Source organism: Balearica regulorum, chromosome 1, assembly GCF_011004875.1.
Source record: "Balearica regulorum gibbericeps isolate bBalReg1 chromosome 1, bBalReg1.pri, whole genome shotgun sequence".
In the NCBI taxonomy this organism is placed as follows: domain Eukaryota; kingdom Metazoa; phylum Chordata; class Aves; order Gruiformes; family Gruidae; genus Balearica; species Balearica regulorum.
In genome coordinates this window covers 186,982,831-186,998,801 of record NC_046184.1, presented here as the reverse complement: position 1 = coordinate 186,998,801, position 15,971 = coordinate 186,982,831, and the positions used below count along the sequence as shown (strand labels likewise).

The 15,971-nt window shown below is 43.0% G+C and overlaps 1 protein-coding gene across 2 annotated transcripts in view; it reads left to right on the top strand.

Moving 5' to 3' along the window:
• The window catches only part of LCP1 (lymphocyte cytosolic protein 1), a 49,759-nt gene extending 35,643 nt beyond the window's left edge, over window positions 1-14,116 (top strand). For both annotated transcript variants that reach the window (XM_075741828.1, XM_075741827.1), the window contains exons 7-16: window positions 337-502; window positions 3,958-4,100; window positions 6,147-6,242; window positions 6,770-6,965; window positions 7,660-7,738; window positions 7,956-8,070; window positions 8,903-9,036; window positions 10,035-10,158; window positions 11,055-11,179; window positions 12,630-14,116. In XM_075741828.1, coding sequence (XP_075597943.1) covers window positions 337-502; window positions 3,958-4,100; window positions 6,147-6,242; window positions 6,770-6,965; window positions 7,660-7,738; window positions 7,956-8,070; window positions 8,903-9,036; window positions 10,035-10,158; window positions 11,055-11,179; window positions 12,630-12,762 — 1,311 coding nt within the window. In that variant the 3' untranslated portion in view covers window positions 12,763-14,116. The remainder of the gene's footprint in view (window positions 1-336; window positions 503-3,957; window positions 4,101-6,146; window positions 6,243-6,769; window positions 6,966-7,659; window positions 7,739-7,955; window positions 8,071-8,902; window positions 9,037-10,034; window positions 10,159-11,054; window positions 11,180-12,629) is intronic.
• Window positions 14,117-15,971: the final 1,855 nt, after the last annotated feature.

The window sequence follows — 15,971 nt, the reverse complement described above, 5'->3', positions numbered from 1 at the left end:
TGCTTAGGGAGAGCCGAACCTGGAATATCTGCTGGTCGACTGGATTGTAGCTCCCTCGTTCCTCCATGTGTGCAAGACTGAGTGGAGAAGAGCTTGCCCCATGATGAAGCTAAGCCTGCACTTGAACGTGTGCTTGTGCATTAGCTATAGGGAGAGCCTGGCTGTGATAACCAGGATTGAGCCAGGACATCACTGTGAATGCAGACACATGCTCTGAGCTCCAATGCCTTGTGACATGGTGTCTTTTGCCTTTGCCAAAGGTTTTGGCTGTGCACCCTTCCTGTATCCTCAGCTTTCCAGTTACTGCATCATTTGGAAGTTCTCTTCTTTCCCTAGGAAAATCTGAACCTGGCCCTGAACTCCGCTTCAGCCATTGGGTGCCACGTTGTTAACATTGGAGCTGAAGACTTAAAAGAAGGGAAACCTTACCTGGTTTTGGGTCTTTTATGGCAAGTCATCAAAATTGGACTCTTTGCTGACATAGAAATCAGCAGGAACGAAGGTATGTATAGGTCTTCATTTCAGTGCTCCATGATTATCACTGAACAGTCTTTAGGATAAAGCTGTTTTTTTAAAAAAATCTTAATTCAATTTTTTCTTCAAGTATTTGTTGCCTGTCTTCTTGACTGCTCTAATTTCCCTTGCTCTTCACAAGTTCCAGCACTCCAAAGTCCAAGGGTGTGTTTAAGTTTCTGTGTGCAGAGCCAATCTCATGCTCATTGGGTCAGGAATGATGGTCTACACCCAAGTATATTGGTGTTTTGGCACTAAATCTGGGATAAGGAAATGCTACACTGCATTCAGGAAGCTTTGCTCTTTTCTTGCTCTTGATTGCCAAACATCTCCTCTTTCTTTGTGAAATCAGAATTATAGACTCACAGAATAATTTAGGCTGGAAGGACCTCTGGAGGTCCACCCTGGAGGTCCTCTGGTTCAGCTATCCAACTACCCACTTACAGCAGTACCAGTTTCAAGGTTAGATGAGGTTACTCAGGGCCTTTTCCAGTGCTCTCTGGGCAGCCCGTTCCACAGCCTGTGGAATCCCCTCTGTGATTTTTTTTCCTCTATCTAGTATGAACTTCACTTCCTGCACCTTGTGACTGTAACTTCTCATCCTTTTGCTGTGAATACTGGGAAAATACAGATCTGGCCCCTCTATAATTGTTGAAGACAATACTTGTTCCCCTCTCAGACCTCTTTCCAGGCTAAACAGACTGAGTTTTTTCATCCTGTTCTCATGTATCACATACCCCAGCCCAACCATCTTGGTCTCCCTCCACTAAACCTGCTGCAGTTTGTCAATGTCTCTCTTGTACTGGGGAGCCCCAAACTGGACACAGCACTCCAGACGTGTCTCACCAGTACCAAAATTCTCCATGAAATATCTTCAGCGTGAGGCTGTGGGTGTGTACATGCAGTCCACATGGCATCTCATCTTGCTGCTTTGTTCCCTGTGCCTCTGGTTAGTCCATTCAACCAACAGTGACACTTCTTTCCTCCAGTTACCATGCAGGTGTTACCTTCATTGCTTCACCCCTTGCACATTTCTATCCCTTTCATAGCTAGAGCCACCAGTTTCCAGACTTCGCAGTTCCCATTCCTTTGTAGGCAGCCTTACCCTGCTTAATAGCTGTTTTTCTCTTTCTGGTATTTTCTCCTTCGCTTCTCATATGAGACTTCAGTTTGTCAGGGTAGACAAGCCAAGATCATTTTGATTTCTTTTCAGGTTCTTTCCTTCCCAGATAGCCCTTCTCCGCAGCTGTTCCAGGTGAATTTCCCCTTTCTTGAATATGGGACACTGTATTTCCAATGAGCTCTCATGAGAACACGGTATCAAAGCAGTAATACATCCCAATCTCTATGGGAAATACCTGGGATACACTAATATCATGTTTGGTTTTCCCCTGGTCATATCACATGGTGAATCAGAGTAGCTCAGAAGACATGTAATACACTCAAGTTGTTCTCATATTTTGTTTGTATAAGCTTTTAGCTAATAGCAGTTATTCATATCAATTCCCTAGTGAATGTCTTTGAACATGGCACTATTAAATTACATTCCATTTTCATTAGTCATCTAGTTCTTTCTGTCTGATATCCTGAACTTCCTCTGTATTGACTATGCCACCTAGTGAATATAATCATCAAATTTTTAGCACATTGCTAGTATTTGTGCCAAGTTAATTGATGAAAAAAAAAAAGGAAAACATTAATCCAAAAATCAATCTGTTATCAACTCCACAAGAATCCTTCTTCCAGCCTACTCTCTCAATGTTAATATTGTTCTCTTCATAAAATCCACCGTTTACTTTCAAATGCTTCTATTATCACCCTCTAGTTCAGTTTAACCCCATAGTACCCTATATAAAATTATCTATGGAACTCCAGATACAGTAGGTCTCCACAATTTCTTTTATGCAGCAAATCCATTTTCTTTCAAGTAACGACAAAAGACCATAGAATCACAGAATCATACAACCATACAATCACAGAATAGTTTGAGTTGGAAGGGACATCAAAGACCATCTAGTTCCAACCCCCCTGCCATGGGCAGGGACACCCTCCACCAGACCAGGTTGCCCAAAGCCCCATCCAACCTGGCCTTGAACACTTCCAGGGAGGGGGCAGCCACAATTTCTCTGGGCAACCTATTCCAGTGTCTCACCATCCTCATACAGAAGAATTTTTTCCTAGTATCTAATCTAAATCTACCCTCCTTCATCTTAAAAAAGGCTTAAAAAGATATCAGGAGATCAGAGTGGTGTGACACACTCTCCCTTCTTATCACATAACAACTACTTTTCATGTTATTAGTTGTTCTTTTCAAAACTTGTTCTAAAGCCTTTAGTGCTCCCGAGATCCGCTGAGCATACTGCAGTTACAAGAGTCTATCCTTCCCTCCTGCCTCTTCCTCCTTTTATGAACACAACTACTATGTTAATGTTTCTATAAATAGGGTATCTTCTCCAACTGATAGATGAGTTAACCCTATTGGCCCATGAGCCCATAAAGTCATATGCAAGTTCTTCAGAATACCTCTGTGGATCCAGTTTCAGTGTGAAAGTCACTGAGATTTCTTTCATCTAAGCTGCAGAAAGTCTGTGCTGATTTTTTCATTCCCATCTTGTCCCTGTGCTTAACATCACTGCATCCAGCTCTGGAGCCCTCAGCACAGGAAAGACATGGAGCTATTGGAGCCAGTCCAGAGGAGGGCCACAAAAACGATCAGAGGGCTGGAGCACCTCTCCTATGAAGACAGGCTGAGAGAGTTGGGGTTGTTCAGCCTGGAGAAGAGAAGGCTCCAGGGAGACCTTATTGTGGCCTTTCAATACTTAAAAGGGGCTTATAAGAAAGATGGGGACAGACTTTTTAGCAGGGCCTGTCGTGATAAGACAAGGGGTAGTGGTTTTAAACTAAAAGGGTAAATATAGGCCAGATATAAGGAAGAATTTTTTTACAATGAGGGTGGTGAGATGCTGGAACAGATTGCCCAGAGAGGTGGTAGGTGCCCCATCCGTGGAAACATTCAAGGTCAGGTTGGATGGGGCTCTGAGCAACCTGATCTAGTTGAAGATGTCACTGCTCATTGCAGAGGGGTTGGACCAGATGACTTTTAAAGGTCCCTTCTAACTCAAACTATTCTATGATTCAATGATCCTGTTTTCACTAAGATCTGAGGCAAGGAAATCTGCTAGTTCTCAGACCACAATGAAATTGTCTTGTTTCTGTATGATCCACTACTAGATACACAACTAACAGCCTTGTCCTCATTTTGTTGTTGAGAACCTTTTTTGTTTATGTCCTCTGTCATGCTAAACCAGCTTGAATTTTGGCAACATCTTGGTTGCTCACTTTTAGAAACTAGTGTAGCAAAATGTGTAAGAGAGAAAATAGTTATACATTCTCCTCTACAAGTATTCACAACATCATTAATTTTTTCATTTTTTCCCTGCTTAGCCTTGATCGCTCTTCTGAGAGAGGGAGAGAGCCTGGAGGATCTGATGAAGTTGTCTCCAGAGGAACTGTTGCTGAGGTGGGCAAACTATCACCTGGAGAATGCAGGATGTAACAAAGTCAACAACTTCAGCTCAGACATCAAGGTATGAGAAACACTGGCCAACAACAGCAAAACAGCAGGTCCACATCCAAATCCCTGTCCTCCAAACAGGGATTGTGCACTGAAACAATCCAAGCAGCTGAGACTGCTCTGCCGAACACATGGAGCAGGGTACATAAAATCATTTTAGTGGGATTTACCTTTCCTCTCAGTAGTATTCCTCCTCCTCCTGACTTCCCAGTCATCACTGCCAGCCCCAGCACACCAAACATCTGGGCAAGGAATGGCTGCTGGCTCTGGACAGGGCATACGGACTCTACCACTGTATTTTCAGTTGCCTGCCTCTATGGCTCTCCTCTTTCTTAAATGTCCTTAAATGCCTCTTGACCTGGGACCTTACCCAGACACGTAACTAGGTGTAGGGGAAGAGGATGGGGCTCTTCCAATTCCCCTACTTGATCTTTCCTTCAGTACAGCACCTGGGTTATGTGCTTCTCCCTCCCAACCTTTGCTATAACCCTGCATGCACTTACCTGCAAGTTTTAAATCAGTGAGATTATTCAAAATAATATAGCTAGATGGGGAGGCACTTGCAAGGACGGATCTCTAGTCTATGCAGAATCTTTCACATACTTGGGACTTCATGGACTTGTGGATGCAGATTTCAGCAGAGCTTTCTCTGTAGGACCTTCATTCTTCCTAGACAGATGTATTTGAACCTCAGTGGTACACACTGATGAGTTTCAGACACTAAAGCTACGGTGTGAGGCTCACCCAGCATCCCAGTGCTGTAGGGGATATATGAGGGAGGGTGTCTGAGCTGGATTCCAGGCAAGCCAGGGTCTTGCCGGCACACCGACCCCACAGCCATGACCCAACCTGCCCACTCCCAGCATAGCATGGGAAAAGCCCCGCTGAAGAGCTGCCTGGTTGTAGGCTTCACCAGGAACTGAAGCATGAAAAGTCATTTACCATGACTTACTTGATATACAGGATAAAAAAAACACTAGAGAAGGCAACAGGAGAGTCTGAGAGTCACATTCGACAACACAATTTTTATTGTAACAGATTTTTGGTTCACTGGGTGGAGGTGACTGGAGGATATCCATGGAAAGGGAAGGAAATGGAGTCTTTCCCATCTTTCTGTAGGCTGGCCAAGAGAACAATAACGCAACTGATTAAATCATATTTGCAATTGAAAGATAAATCGCACTTACCATATTTACAGTTGGAAAATAAGGTGCAAGTTTACCCCTCAGAGGCCAGCCTTTACAGCCATTCTCTAACTGTGTCTCTCCACCTCCCTTCTGTTATAAATAACCATTTCTAGATATGGTGGATAGTAATGCAGATGTATAAGATTTAAAACAATTCAGGTAATCTGCTTTATATTTTGAAGAGTATTAGTTGGGTTAGTTAGTCAAGTCTCTAGACACTAACATGTAGCTTTATTTTTAGTTCTTTGAATTATTTCTGAAGTGAGATTAATATTTTCCACACGTGGAAGCAACATTACATTTCATAAAATATTAAAGCCACAACATGTTAAATCCTTGTCTTGTTCCTGCCTTTTTGCCTGAAAAATGCTGATACTGTTGTCGGTTTTAACTTTTGTCCTTGAAAACTATGTTTTCTCTTCCATAACTGTTCTAGCGTTGCTTTGAAATCCACTTTAAATATCTGCTTTCTCCTTCTGCATTTTCTTTTATTAAATGCTCAGCAGCCTGACTTCTACAGCATTATAAAGGTATGCATTTTCTTATCTCTAATGTAATGTTCAGATTAAGTCAATTCTAATATCTCTTTGTTGTTGCTGTCCTTTCTATAAGTGCAACACACAGCATTTTGTCTCGTGTGTTTAATGTTCTGCAGCATGTATATATTGGCTTAGGGAAGAAATAGATCCAGCAAATACAGCATAAAGTAGGAATTTCTAAGTGCCTCCAGCTTAATTAATTTAATTATGTAGCCCAATGACTGATGTAATAAAAACGAAGCATGCAGGCACATTGTTCAGGAGAGCACTGGCGTGCAAAACCTGAGCTTTAGATGTAATTTTTCCTCCCTTTAATTTCTCTGTCTGTCACAGGACTCAAGAGCTTATTACCATTTGCTGAACCAAGTTGCCCCCAAGGGAGATGAAGAAGGCATTCCGGCTATTACTATTGACATGTCAGGATTAAGGGTAAGATGAGATAAGTTTAGAGTAAATGCCGATATTTTCTGTCTGTTACTCGCATTGCTGGCCAACACAGAGTTGCACTGAGATGCCAGAACAAGCAAACTCTTTTTGGCATTGCAACATGATCTTGTATTTCAGAAATCAAAGCTTTCAAAGAATTAAATGATGTGTTTGACTTTCGTTAGATATTATCGCTGAAACCTTAACAACCGCTGAACCGCGCTGATGAACTACTAATACGTAACAAGTGTATTTAAATACATTTATTTGGGAATTTCATCAAGCCATCTCTTTTTTTATGGAATATAACTGTAAAAGAAAGATGGTGAGATGGCTGGATTGTAGGTAAAGCCCATTTAAAAACACAGACCTGCTGTTACTAAAAGCGGGAAAGGAAATAGCTATAAATCCGACAAGGACCTGATTTAACAGCCCCACACCTAGCTCCACACGTGGAGACCCCAAGTGGGTCTTGCGTGCAGTGCTGGGTGGTGGGGTGAGGCTGACGGCCCCGTTTTCTGCCGGCGCAGGAGAAGGACGACGTGCAGCGAGCGGAGTGCATGCTGCAGCAGGCGGAGCGGCTGGGCTGCCGCCAGTTCGTCACGGCCACCGACGTCGTCCGGGGGAACCCAAAGCTAAACTTGGCCTTCATCGCCAACTTGTTCAACAAATACCCTGCCCTGCATAAGCCAGAGAACCAGGACATCGACTGGAGCTCTATTGAAGGTAAGGAAAATGCATATAAAGGGTGTTTCTGGCCACCCGCGGCACAGTATCCCCAGCTCTGAGTTGACGATGTGTTATCCTAACCTTCTGTCCTTCAGACATATTTTCGCTGCACCATTAGGACAGGCAGCCTTGAGAAAGGGACGCTGCTCTTTACCTCCATGTCGCTTCTGGTATTCTGGGGGACTGTCCTGTGGATAGCACATGTTGAAAGACAAAAATGTTTGTGGGATGTCTGAACCAATACGGACTATTGAGCATGCTTGTTAGTTAAAATCAGGGTTGATCTGGCATTCCCTTAATTGAGAACATAATTTAAAAATCAGATCTTACATAAACCTGCTGCTTGCTTGCTCTGGGTTGGGGTCAGGACCACCATTGTACGGATCATTTGCTGAGCTCCAGTTCCTTCTTTCTCAGCCTCATAGTGAAACTGTTCATGCTAGGGCAGGGGCTGTTCTTGAGTTCTTGAAGGCATTTCAAGGCTGATCTGTTGAAATATTATAATATATAGGGCATGAAGAAATATTACATGCTGCACTGTGCTCTCTTATTTCACATGTCAACCAGTGTCTCCTTCTGTTTATGGTTTAGTGTGCTGTAAATTCTGAGTTATGGTTTCATCACAAGACACTTTATTTTACTGGAGTATTGTGTTTTGCAGGCCTGTTGATTGATGTATCTGTTGTTTTAGGTGAGACAAGGGAAGAGAGGACGTTCAGGAACTGGATGAACTCCCTGGGCGTTAATCCACGTGTAAATCACTTATACAGGTAAGAGGAGGTATTACACCTCCTTCAGATGATAAATACAGCCAGCAAAATGTTTACAAAAACATAAAAACTTTTGGGCCCTATAAGAATATATGCTTTTTTCTTTTTTTTCTTTTTTTTTTTTTTTGGTAGGAAACTACATTTACTTCTACTAATAGTTTAGTTGGGTTCCTTTCCTCTGTTCTTTTGATATATCTTTCTTTTTTATTGTTTTCAGTGACCTGTCAGATGCCTTGGTTATCTTCCAGCTCTATGAAAAGATCAAAGTGCCAGTAGACTGGAACAGAGTGAACAAACCACCGTATCCTAAACTGGGTGGCAACATGAAGAAGGTACAAAAAGCTGGAATAGCTCCAGTAGCGCTGCCCGATCCTCAAAGGATGTCTATATCATTTCAAACAGCAATGTGGACACTCATGTTGCTTGCAATTCCCAAGTACAGCACATTAAATCATTTTTTGTCTAGTCAGTGAATAATTTTTCATCCTGAGAAAGAAACATATATTTGAATCACTGGCTGTGTTGACAGGTGAACAGTATTTGTAAAGTAAAAAGACACCTTTTGTGTCAATATTTTAAAACTGCATTTGCAGACCACTTTTGCTACTTTTTAGTCACCAATCATAATGCATCTTCACTGTGAGTCATATGGCACCAGCTTAATTGCAGTCGTCTGGATCGCTGCCTTCCACATCAAAGACAGACAGTGATAATAAGCATTCTTGACCAGATGCCTCAAGAACTGATCACAGAATTGCTGCTAAATACAAAGGTTTCTCCCAGCTATCTGGATGAGTAATTCCATCCAGTTAGGCCAGAGTGATTAACTGACCTAAAATATTGACTAGGACACTAATCCTTTGTCTCAGTGCAATGCCATGATGCTGGATGTACCCATGAGCCATAGATTCGTATTTTCCAGGATAATCTGTTTTTCAGGCCCTGATGATGAAGTATGACGCTTCCTTCTATGTTAACTGTTTAACATGGTATTTTTGGGATGGAACTGGCTTCTGGTAGTCAAACAGGTGTATTATCACGGAGCCCCAAAGCTCCTGTTTGCCCAGGAGGATCTGGGCTAAGCAATCCAAAGAATTTAAAGTAACAGTGTCTTGTCTTTTTTCTATATTTTTGAACCATGCTAATTGACCCTGTCATTAACAGCTTGAAAACTGCAACTATGCAGTGGAACTGGGAAAGAATCAAGCCAAATTTTCCCTTGTTGGCATCGCTGGGCAAGATCTGAATGAAGGAAACCGTACGCTCACGTTGGCCTTAATCTGGCAGTTGATGAGAAGGTATGGCAGTCCAACACAAACTTCCAAGTGTTTTGGTATACTCAGTTTGCACTGTAATAGTTTGCTGATGCTGTCACCAAGAAGGCTGTACAGGCTATAGCTTTCTCACTTTTCTGTTTGCACTTAAATGCAAAGATAGCGTAACCTTTTGCTCACTCATAGCTAGGGATGCGATCAGGAAGCACGTTATCTTGTGGGCAAGGCCATTACAGTCAGCTCATGCAGAAGATCAATATTGTCACTCTCTGTGTAGCACGAATAAATGTTCATTGCATGGAAGAGAGAAAAAGAAGTTGAAAGGTCTCTGTATCAGGGAATGGGGAGAATGTACTGGAAACAAGGAATTGATGCAGAAGTTTTGTAATCTGCTACCTGAAGTGGATGCAACTCAGTAGCTATCCCCACTTTAATGTAATTCTGCATGTGTGTGTGTTTGTATGTGTATTTAAGAGCTCCATAATTGGGTGTGAAGAGACCCAGTGGTTAGGAACTGAATACAGACTAAATTCAGCCTATAAAGCAAGGCATAGGTTTATCAGGCAGGTAATTAATCTAGGGATGTGGTGATTACTTACCTCAGTTTGGGATGTCTTTCCAAGGTGTATGCTGACATATAAGCTTGTGTTTATGCAGAAGATCAGCCTTAAATGACCATAACAATTCCCTTCTGGCCTTAAGGTCAGTGATTATTTATTTAAGCACTATGAGAATGAGGGGGTTTACACCGAGATCCACTAAGAGAGACCTTTTAGGAATTTTGGGTATCAAAAACTTTTGACACTCCCAAACCAGTGATTAGGGAACTGGGATCAGACACAGTTAGATTAACTATCGTGTTATAATAGAATTCATATACACTGTGAGTGTGTGGGAAGCCGGGCAATATCAGGTCTAAGAGGACTGTTGGCATGATCCCAGTCAAGCTGCGCATGTACAGCATGGTTCTGAGGTTACGGTAGGCTTTGAGCAAATGCAGGTATCCTGGCTTTCCTCTTAAGGTACACCCTGAATATCCTTGAAGACATTGGTGGTGGAGAGAAGGTCAATGATGAAATCATTGTCAGCTGGGTCAATGAAACACTGACTGCAGCCGGGAAGGATTCAACCATCTCCAGTTTCAAGGTAGAGTTTTTTGTTAGAATTTGCTGCTTAGGAATCTCTTACTCCGTGTGTTTGTGTGTATGTTATATATGTTGCCGCTATATAGACATATATATGCAAATACATGCACACACTACATTATGATATAATTAACTACATAGTTCGGTTATTTTTCATTCCCTTTTAAAGGCATGTTCAGATACACAAATTTTACTCCAGGGGCTTTATTATGAAAAAGTAACAGAAACATTATATGAATGTAACAGGAAACACCTTGAATGACAGTTTGACATAGGAAATCATAGGAAAGTGTGGAGCCAGGAACGATGACTGGAATTAAAGAACTGTTGTGCTGTTGGTTATTAAACAACAGCAATTACAAATGCCAGTATTAAAAAGAACAATAGCAATAAGTTTACAATCTGGTAGTACCATTCAGGGCTCCTTGCCCTATTTTGCAATGTACCATATAAACGCAGAGACAGACCAGTTCCAGAGAGCTTCTAGTTTTGCTAACGCATCTGTGACACTTCCCAAGCTGGGTAACACAGTGAATGTAAATCAGGCGAGGACAGATCCATCAGACTTCATGTAATGAGTTGAGGAGTCACACAGCTGGTCCCCTTCGCACCTCCCATCAGTAGACGTGTATCAGTGTCATCTCCCCACAGGAAGCAAATTCACTAGCCCAGCACCCCATCTTTTGCTTTAATGATGTCTCATCCATTGCAAGGGAAAAAAAAAATGCTTGAAAGGGTTCTTAGTCTGCCTTAAATGAAAAGCGATGCTAAGTAGCCCTTTGCGAAGATCTAAATGGTATTTGACTGAGCCGTCCATTGCTCTCAAGCCTAGACTCTGGCTTTGTGGGAAATCTGTCATCCTGTTCTTGCATCTAATTTTATTTTTCATCTATGCAGGATAGCAAAATCAGCACCAGTATGCCAGTCCTGGATCTCATTGATGCCATTCAACCAGGATCAATCAAATATGACCTCTTGAAAACAGAGGACCTGAATGATGAGGAGAAACTAAATAATGCTAAGTACGTTCATGCCAAGTGACCTTAACACGGGTTACCTGCTCAGGCTTGCCTGACTCTGTCTTTGGAAACTGCTCTGCTATCATTCTCATCTGGCACAACCTCAACTGAGAAATACCTCCAGAGTTAGAAGCATGAAGGCTAGGAGTTAGGCAGTAAAAAAGACTATCAATGGAAATGAAGTGTGTAATGTTATAATTCCTGCTTTATAATTCCCTTGAAGGGATCAAAATCACTTGGCTTCACAAGCTCCTATTTTCTCTCATTAAATTTAAAATTCTTTCAGAGATCAGAGAACAATGCCAACAATAGTGAGCCATAGAAACCAGTGATTAGAGGTCATGGTACCTCTTTAGTCACATACAGGTGGAACAAGGGCATATTTAAGAGAGAAGGGGGAGGATAGGATTCATGACTGAAAAATTGATTTTATCAATGTGGATATTGATTTTTTTTTTCTTGAGTGCAAACCATTTCCTAGCAGAGAGCCAATCCTGGGGGCATCTCCCTTTCCTTTCAGAGTTACACAGATCACCTCCCAGCCTGGCCATCAGCTTAGCTTCTCCTTTGCCATATGGCAATAACAAAAGAGAAAAGGATGACTGTAAGGCAATCAGAACTGCCATCATTTTTATAAAGACTTTTCCCACTGCACTCTTCCCCTTCCATTTCCTACCATCTGCTCTCTTTCTTTCCTTGCAATCCTATGTGTGCTTCTCTCCATACTTGATTTCTTCATCCCTCTGCTGATGTTTTCCTCTTTTCCCCTCCTTTTCTTCACCCCTCTCTCCCCCAACATGTTTCTCTGCATTTTTTGGGAGAATTTCAAAAACGTATGTGCTCTGCAGTGGGAAGAACCTGGGATTTTCTAGCTTTTTTTCATGAAAAAATAGAGAGAAGACATATCCACTGGAGAACAGCCAGTAGCCATGCAACAGTGCACTCTGAGCATGGAGATGGGAAGGTCAGCTTGCAAATTCTGGGTGTGACTCAAGCAGAAGTCCCTGAATGTTGATTTCCAGCAACACTGATCTCCATCAACATCAGCCTTCTGCTTTCCATCCTTGTGTATTTGTTTATGTGCAAAGACTGAGTTGCAGAGATTGAGGAGGAGCAAGACCAGAGTGGCTCGTTGAGAGGATAATATTTCAGGGGATAGGAGACTAAATGTTTCATAGCAGAGTTTGACCTGCAGTGTCCCATGCTGCAGATAATCAGTGCTCTAACCATCAGGGAATACACTCCACCTTTTACTAGAAATTCAGTTCTCTATGAACCTCTCTCATACATTCGTATAGAGAAGTTTAGTTTTGATGAATCAGTAAGGAAGTTCCAAACCCACTCTACTATTGATCATGTTAAAAACTTCTTAACAGAGGGAAAATTAATGCTACTGCACTAATTTATTTATTTCTTTGTTGTTTTTTGCATTTTTTTCACCCCTGCAATGCAGATATGCCATCTCTATGGCAAGAAAAATTGGAGCAAGAGTCTATGCCCTTCCAGAAGACCTGGTTGAAGTAAAACCCAAAATGGTCATGACAGTGTTTGCTTGCCTTATGGGAAAAGGCATGAAGAAAGTTTAAAGCACAAAAGACTTGTACTGATGCCTGATATTCACCCTTTTGGTTCCCTCAAACTGGATGTTCTTCTCCGTATCAAGGAAAAATGCAAGGTGCTCATGCTTTTAAGGTGTGAATGTTATACATGTTTCCCGATCGTACAAAAGTTGTGTATCCGAGTGTATCCAGGAAATGTTTTGTTTTGAACAGTAACATGTGCTTGATTTCTTTGCCTTATTTTCCACTTTGCTAGATATACCCATTTCATATTCCTGAATAAGTTTTCAATAGCAAGGCCTATACATATCCTTTTATTAATGGATACCAGGGTTTTCTGTCAGAGGTCACCTGGAGATCTTTGTCTTGGGATGTACAAACAGCTTTTAGGATCATGAAATGTTATATACTGCTTCTGCCTGAAAATGTCTTCATGCTTTTGGTAGCATTTCTGCCATACTTTCCTTCGGTTTGCACCCAGGATAACAGAAAGGGTTTCCCCAAGCCAATGCAAGTATTAGTGACTATATTTTTGGAACAGTAGGATCCTCTTAGGAAATTCTTGTAGAAAGAGAGAAGTGTTTGGGGTCTGTGATGTGTTGCTGGTATGTAATCTGAGCAGTACTTTTCCCTGCAAGTTATGCCTGTGCCGTCAGTGGCATTACTCACAGAGTACATTACTACTCACTGAAAAAAACATACTTTAACCTGGTCCTCCAAGAACACCAAAATCTGGAACCTTTGCCAGAAATGCTCTCCAAAGGATAATTCATTTTTATGTCACAATACACTTAAAACATAAGCAGATCGCAAAGCATGATAGAAATGAAAAACATGTTAAAGAAACTAAGGGGATATACCCAGTTAGTAGCAATATAAATGAACCAAAGGGATGCAGAATTATATATTTATGTGGTGAATAAAAATTAAACTCTCTTAACTTCACAGACTTGCACTCAAAGGGCTGTGGCCCTGGTTCAGGAGAGCATTTAAATCTGTGCTTGCATATGAAACACATACTAAAATGCTTCCCTGAACCCAGGCTGGGATCCTCAAAGGAGCTAAATCAGCTAGCTTTGCAGCTAACAAGGCGCTGTCAATTCGCCTCAGTCAAGGACCTAGCCCCATCTGCGGATAGTCAGTAGGTTATATTTGCACTGAATCTCTTCCTTGGCATAAGTCATTTACTGTTCTGGCCTTTACACGGATTTTACTGTGGTGAAATGCAGAAGAAGGGAATTTTGCCTTAATGCAATCCCGTTGACTCAGTTCCCTCCCTCTTCTCCTCCTGCCCCTCCAGCCCCTTCAGAATTGCCTTAATAAAAACCAATATTCAATAACATGAGAAGTCTCTCCAAATAAAATATTCTGTAAAGCCAAATGTGTAGTCTTTCCTTTCAGTAATGCATGTGCTAACAGGGAAATGTGTATCATATAGCTGAAATAGGGATAGATTTTTTTAAAAAACACTGTGGGCTCGCTAAGGATGTGTCTTCCGTATTGTTATTGAAACCACAGACTGCAGAAATCAGGAAGTATTATTTCCTAGGTCATTTCTGTACCTGCCACTCTGAGGCACTGTGCTCAGATGGGACACTGTGCTGGCTGGACCTGCTGCCTGACCCGGTACAATTTTCCCCATTCAGTGCAATACCTGTCATCCTCTTCCCTTGCTCATATACCCATAAATTTTGCTTTTTTAATGTATTCTGCAATGCAAATGTGCCACTTGATTTCTGTACTAATGGTCAGATCCTGTTCCTGATTGATCTGGCTGCCCCGTTCCTCTCATGAAGCTATCTGTGGAACGGCGTCCCAAGACCAGTCTCGTCTGGTCACAATATTTCCCAGTGCTGGCAGAGGAGGAGAACATTTTGAGTGTTATACAATGGAGATTTCACCCCAGACTATTGCCCATCAAGGGGGAGTGTCATGGTTTAACACCAGCTGACAATTAAGCCCCACGCAGCCGCTCGCTCACTCCCCCCTGGTGGGATGGGGGAAGAGAATCGGAAGAGTGAAAGTGAGAAAACTCGTGGGTTGAGATAAAGACAGTTCAATAGGTAAAGCAAAAGCTGCATGCACAAGAAAAGCAAGACAAGGAATTCATTCACCAGGTCCCGTGGGCAGGCAGGTGTTCAGCCATCTCCAGGAAAGCAGGGCTCCATCATGTGTAATGGTGACTTGGGGAGACAAACGCCATCGCTCCAAACGCCACCCTCTTCCTCTTCCTCAAGCCCCTTATAAACTGAGCATGACGTCATATGGTATGGAATATCCCTTTGGTCAGTTGGGGTCAGCTGTCCCAGCTGTGTCCCCTCCCAAATCCTTGTGCACCCTCAGCCATCCCGCTGGCGGGGCGGTGTGAGAAGCAGAAGAGGCCTTGGCTCTGGGTGAGCACTGAGAAGGCGGCTGCTCTTCCCTTACGCTGATTGACTTGGGAGTCCAGCAGAGGTAAACTGGAGAGAGGAAACCACAGGCAGAAACTGTCACCACGGCATTTCCCTCGGGTGGGATGACCCTGTATTTTGTATGCGTTGCGCACACGCGTGTATGTTTGTAAACTGCAAGGGCCATGTTCGGCTGGATAGGCAGTGTAGATCTGAAAGGGACAGGTAATCCTGCCTGAAGACAGCCCTGCTCTGGGTTGCCTGTGTCCGGGAGATGCCCTCAGCCCAGACTCAGGGGTGGACGTGAGGGATGAAGTAGATGACGGATGGGAGGCAGTAGCAGCACCAGAGTGAGAGGGGGGGCTTTTCCCTTGGTCCCAAATGAATGCAGGCACTTGCTGTCCCCAGAGGGAAGAGGGGATTTTCAGGCATTTCCCATTTACCAGCCCTTAGCAACTCAGTTTTTTGCACAAGGGTAGGATTTCTAGAGGACCCTGCTGAGAGGGGCACGGAGAGGAGGCTTTCACACATCATGCATTTCCCATAGGCAAGATGTAGGACTTCAGCATCCCCGGAGACCTAAACCTGCCTCTAGCTCAGGCTGCGGAGAGGGGCCAGGTGATGTACGCTGTTACTCAAAGCTCGTTTTGTGAAGGGGGCTGCTTTTCCTCCTCCTCAGCGTGCCAGCACTGGAGCCAGGCACCCTGCCATACAACCCTCCCTCCTAGTCCCCTTCCCCCCCCGCCCCGGCTGCATTTTGGGACACTATCTCTGAGCCCCAACCTGGAGCTCCGCAGCAGCGGCGAGCCCTGGCACCAGTGCAGCAGGGAGGGCTCACCACGAGAT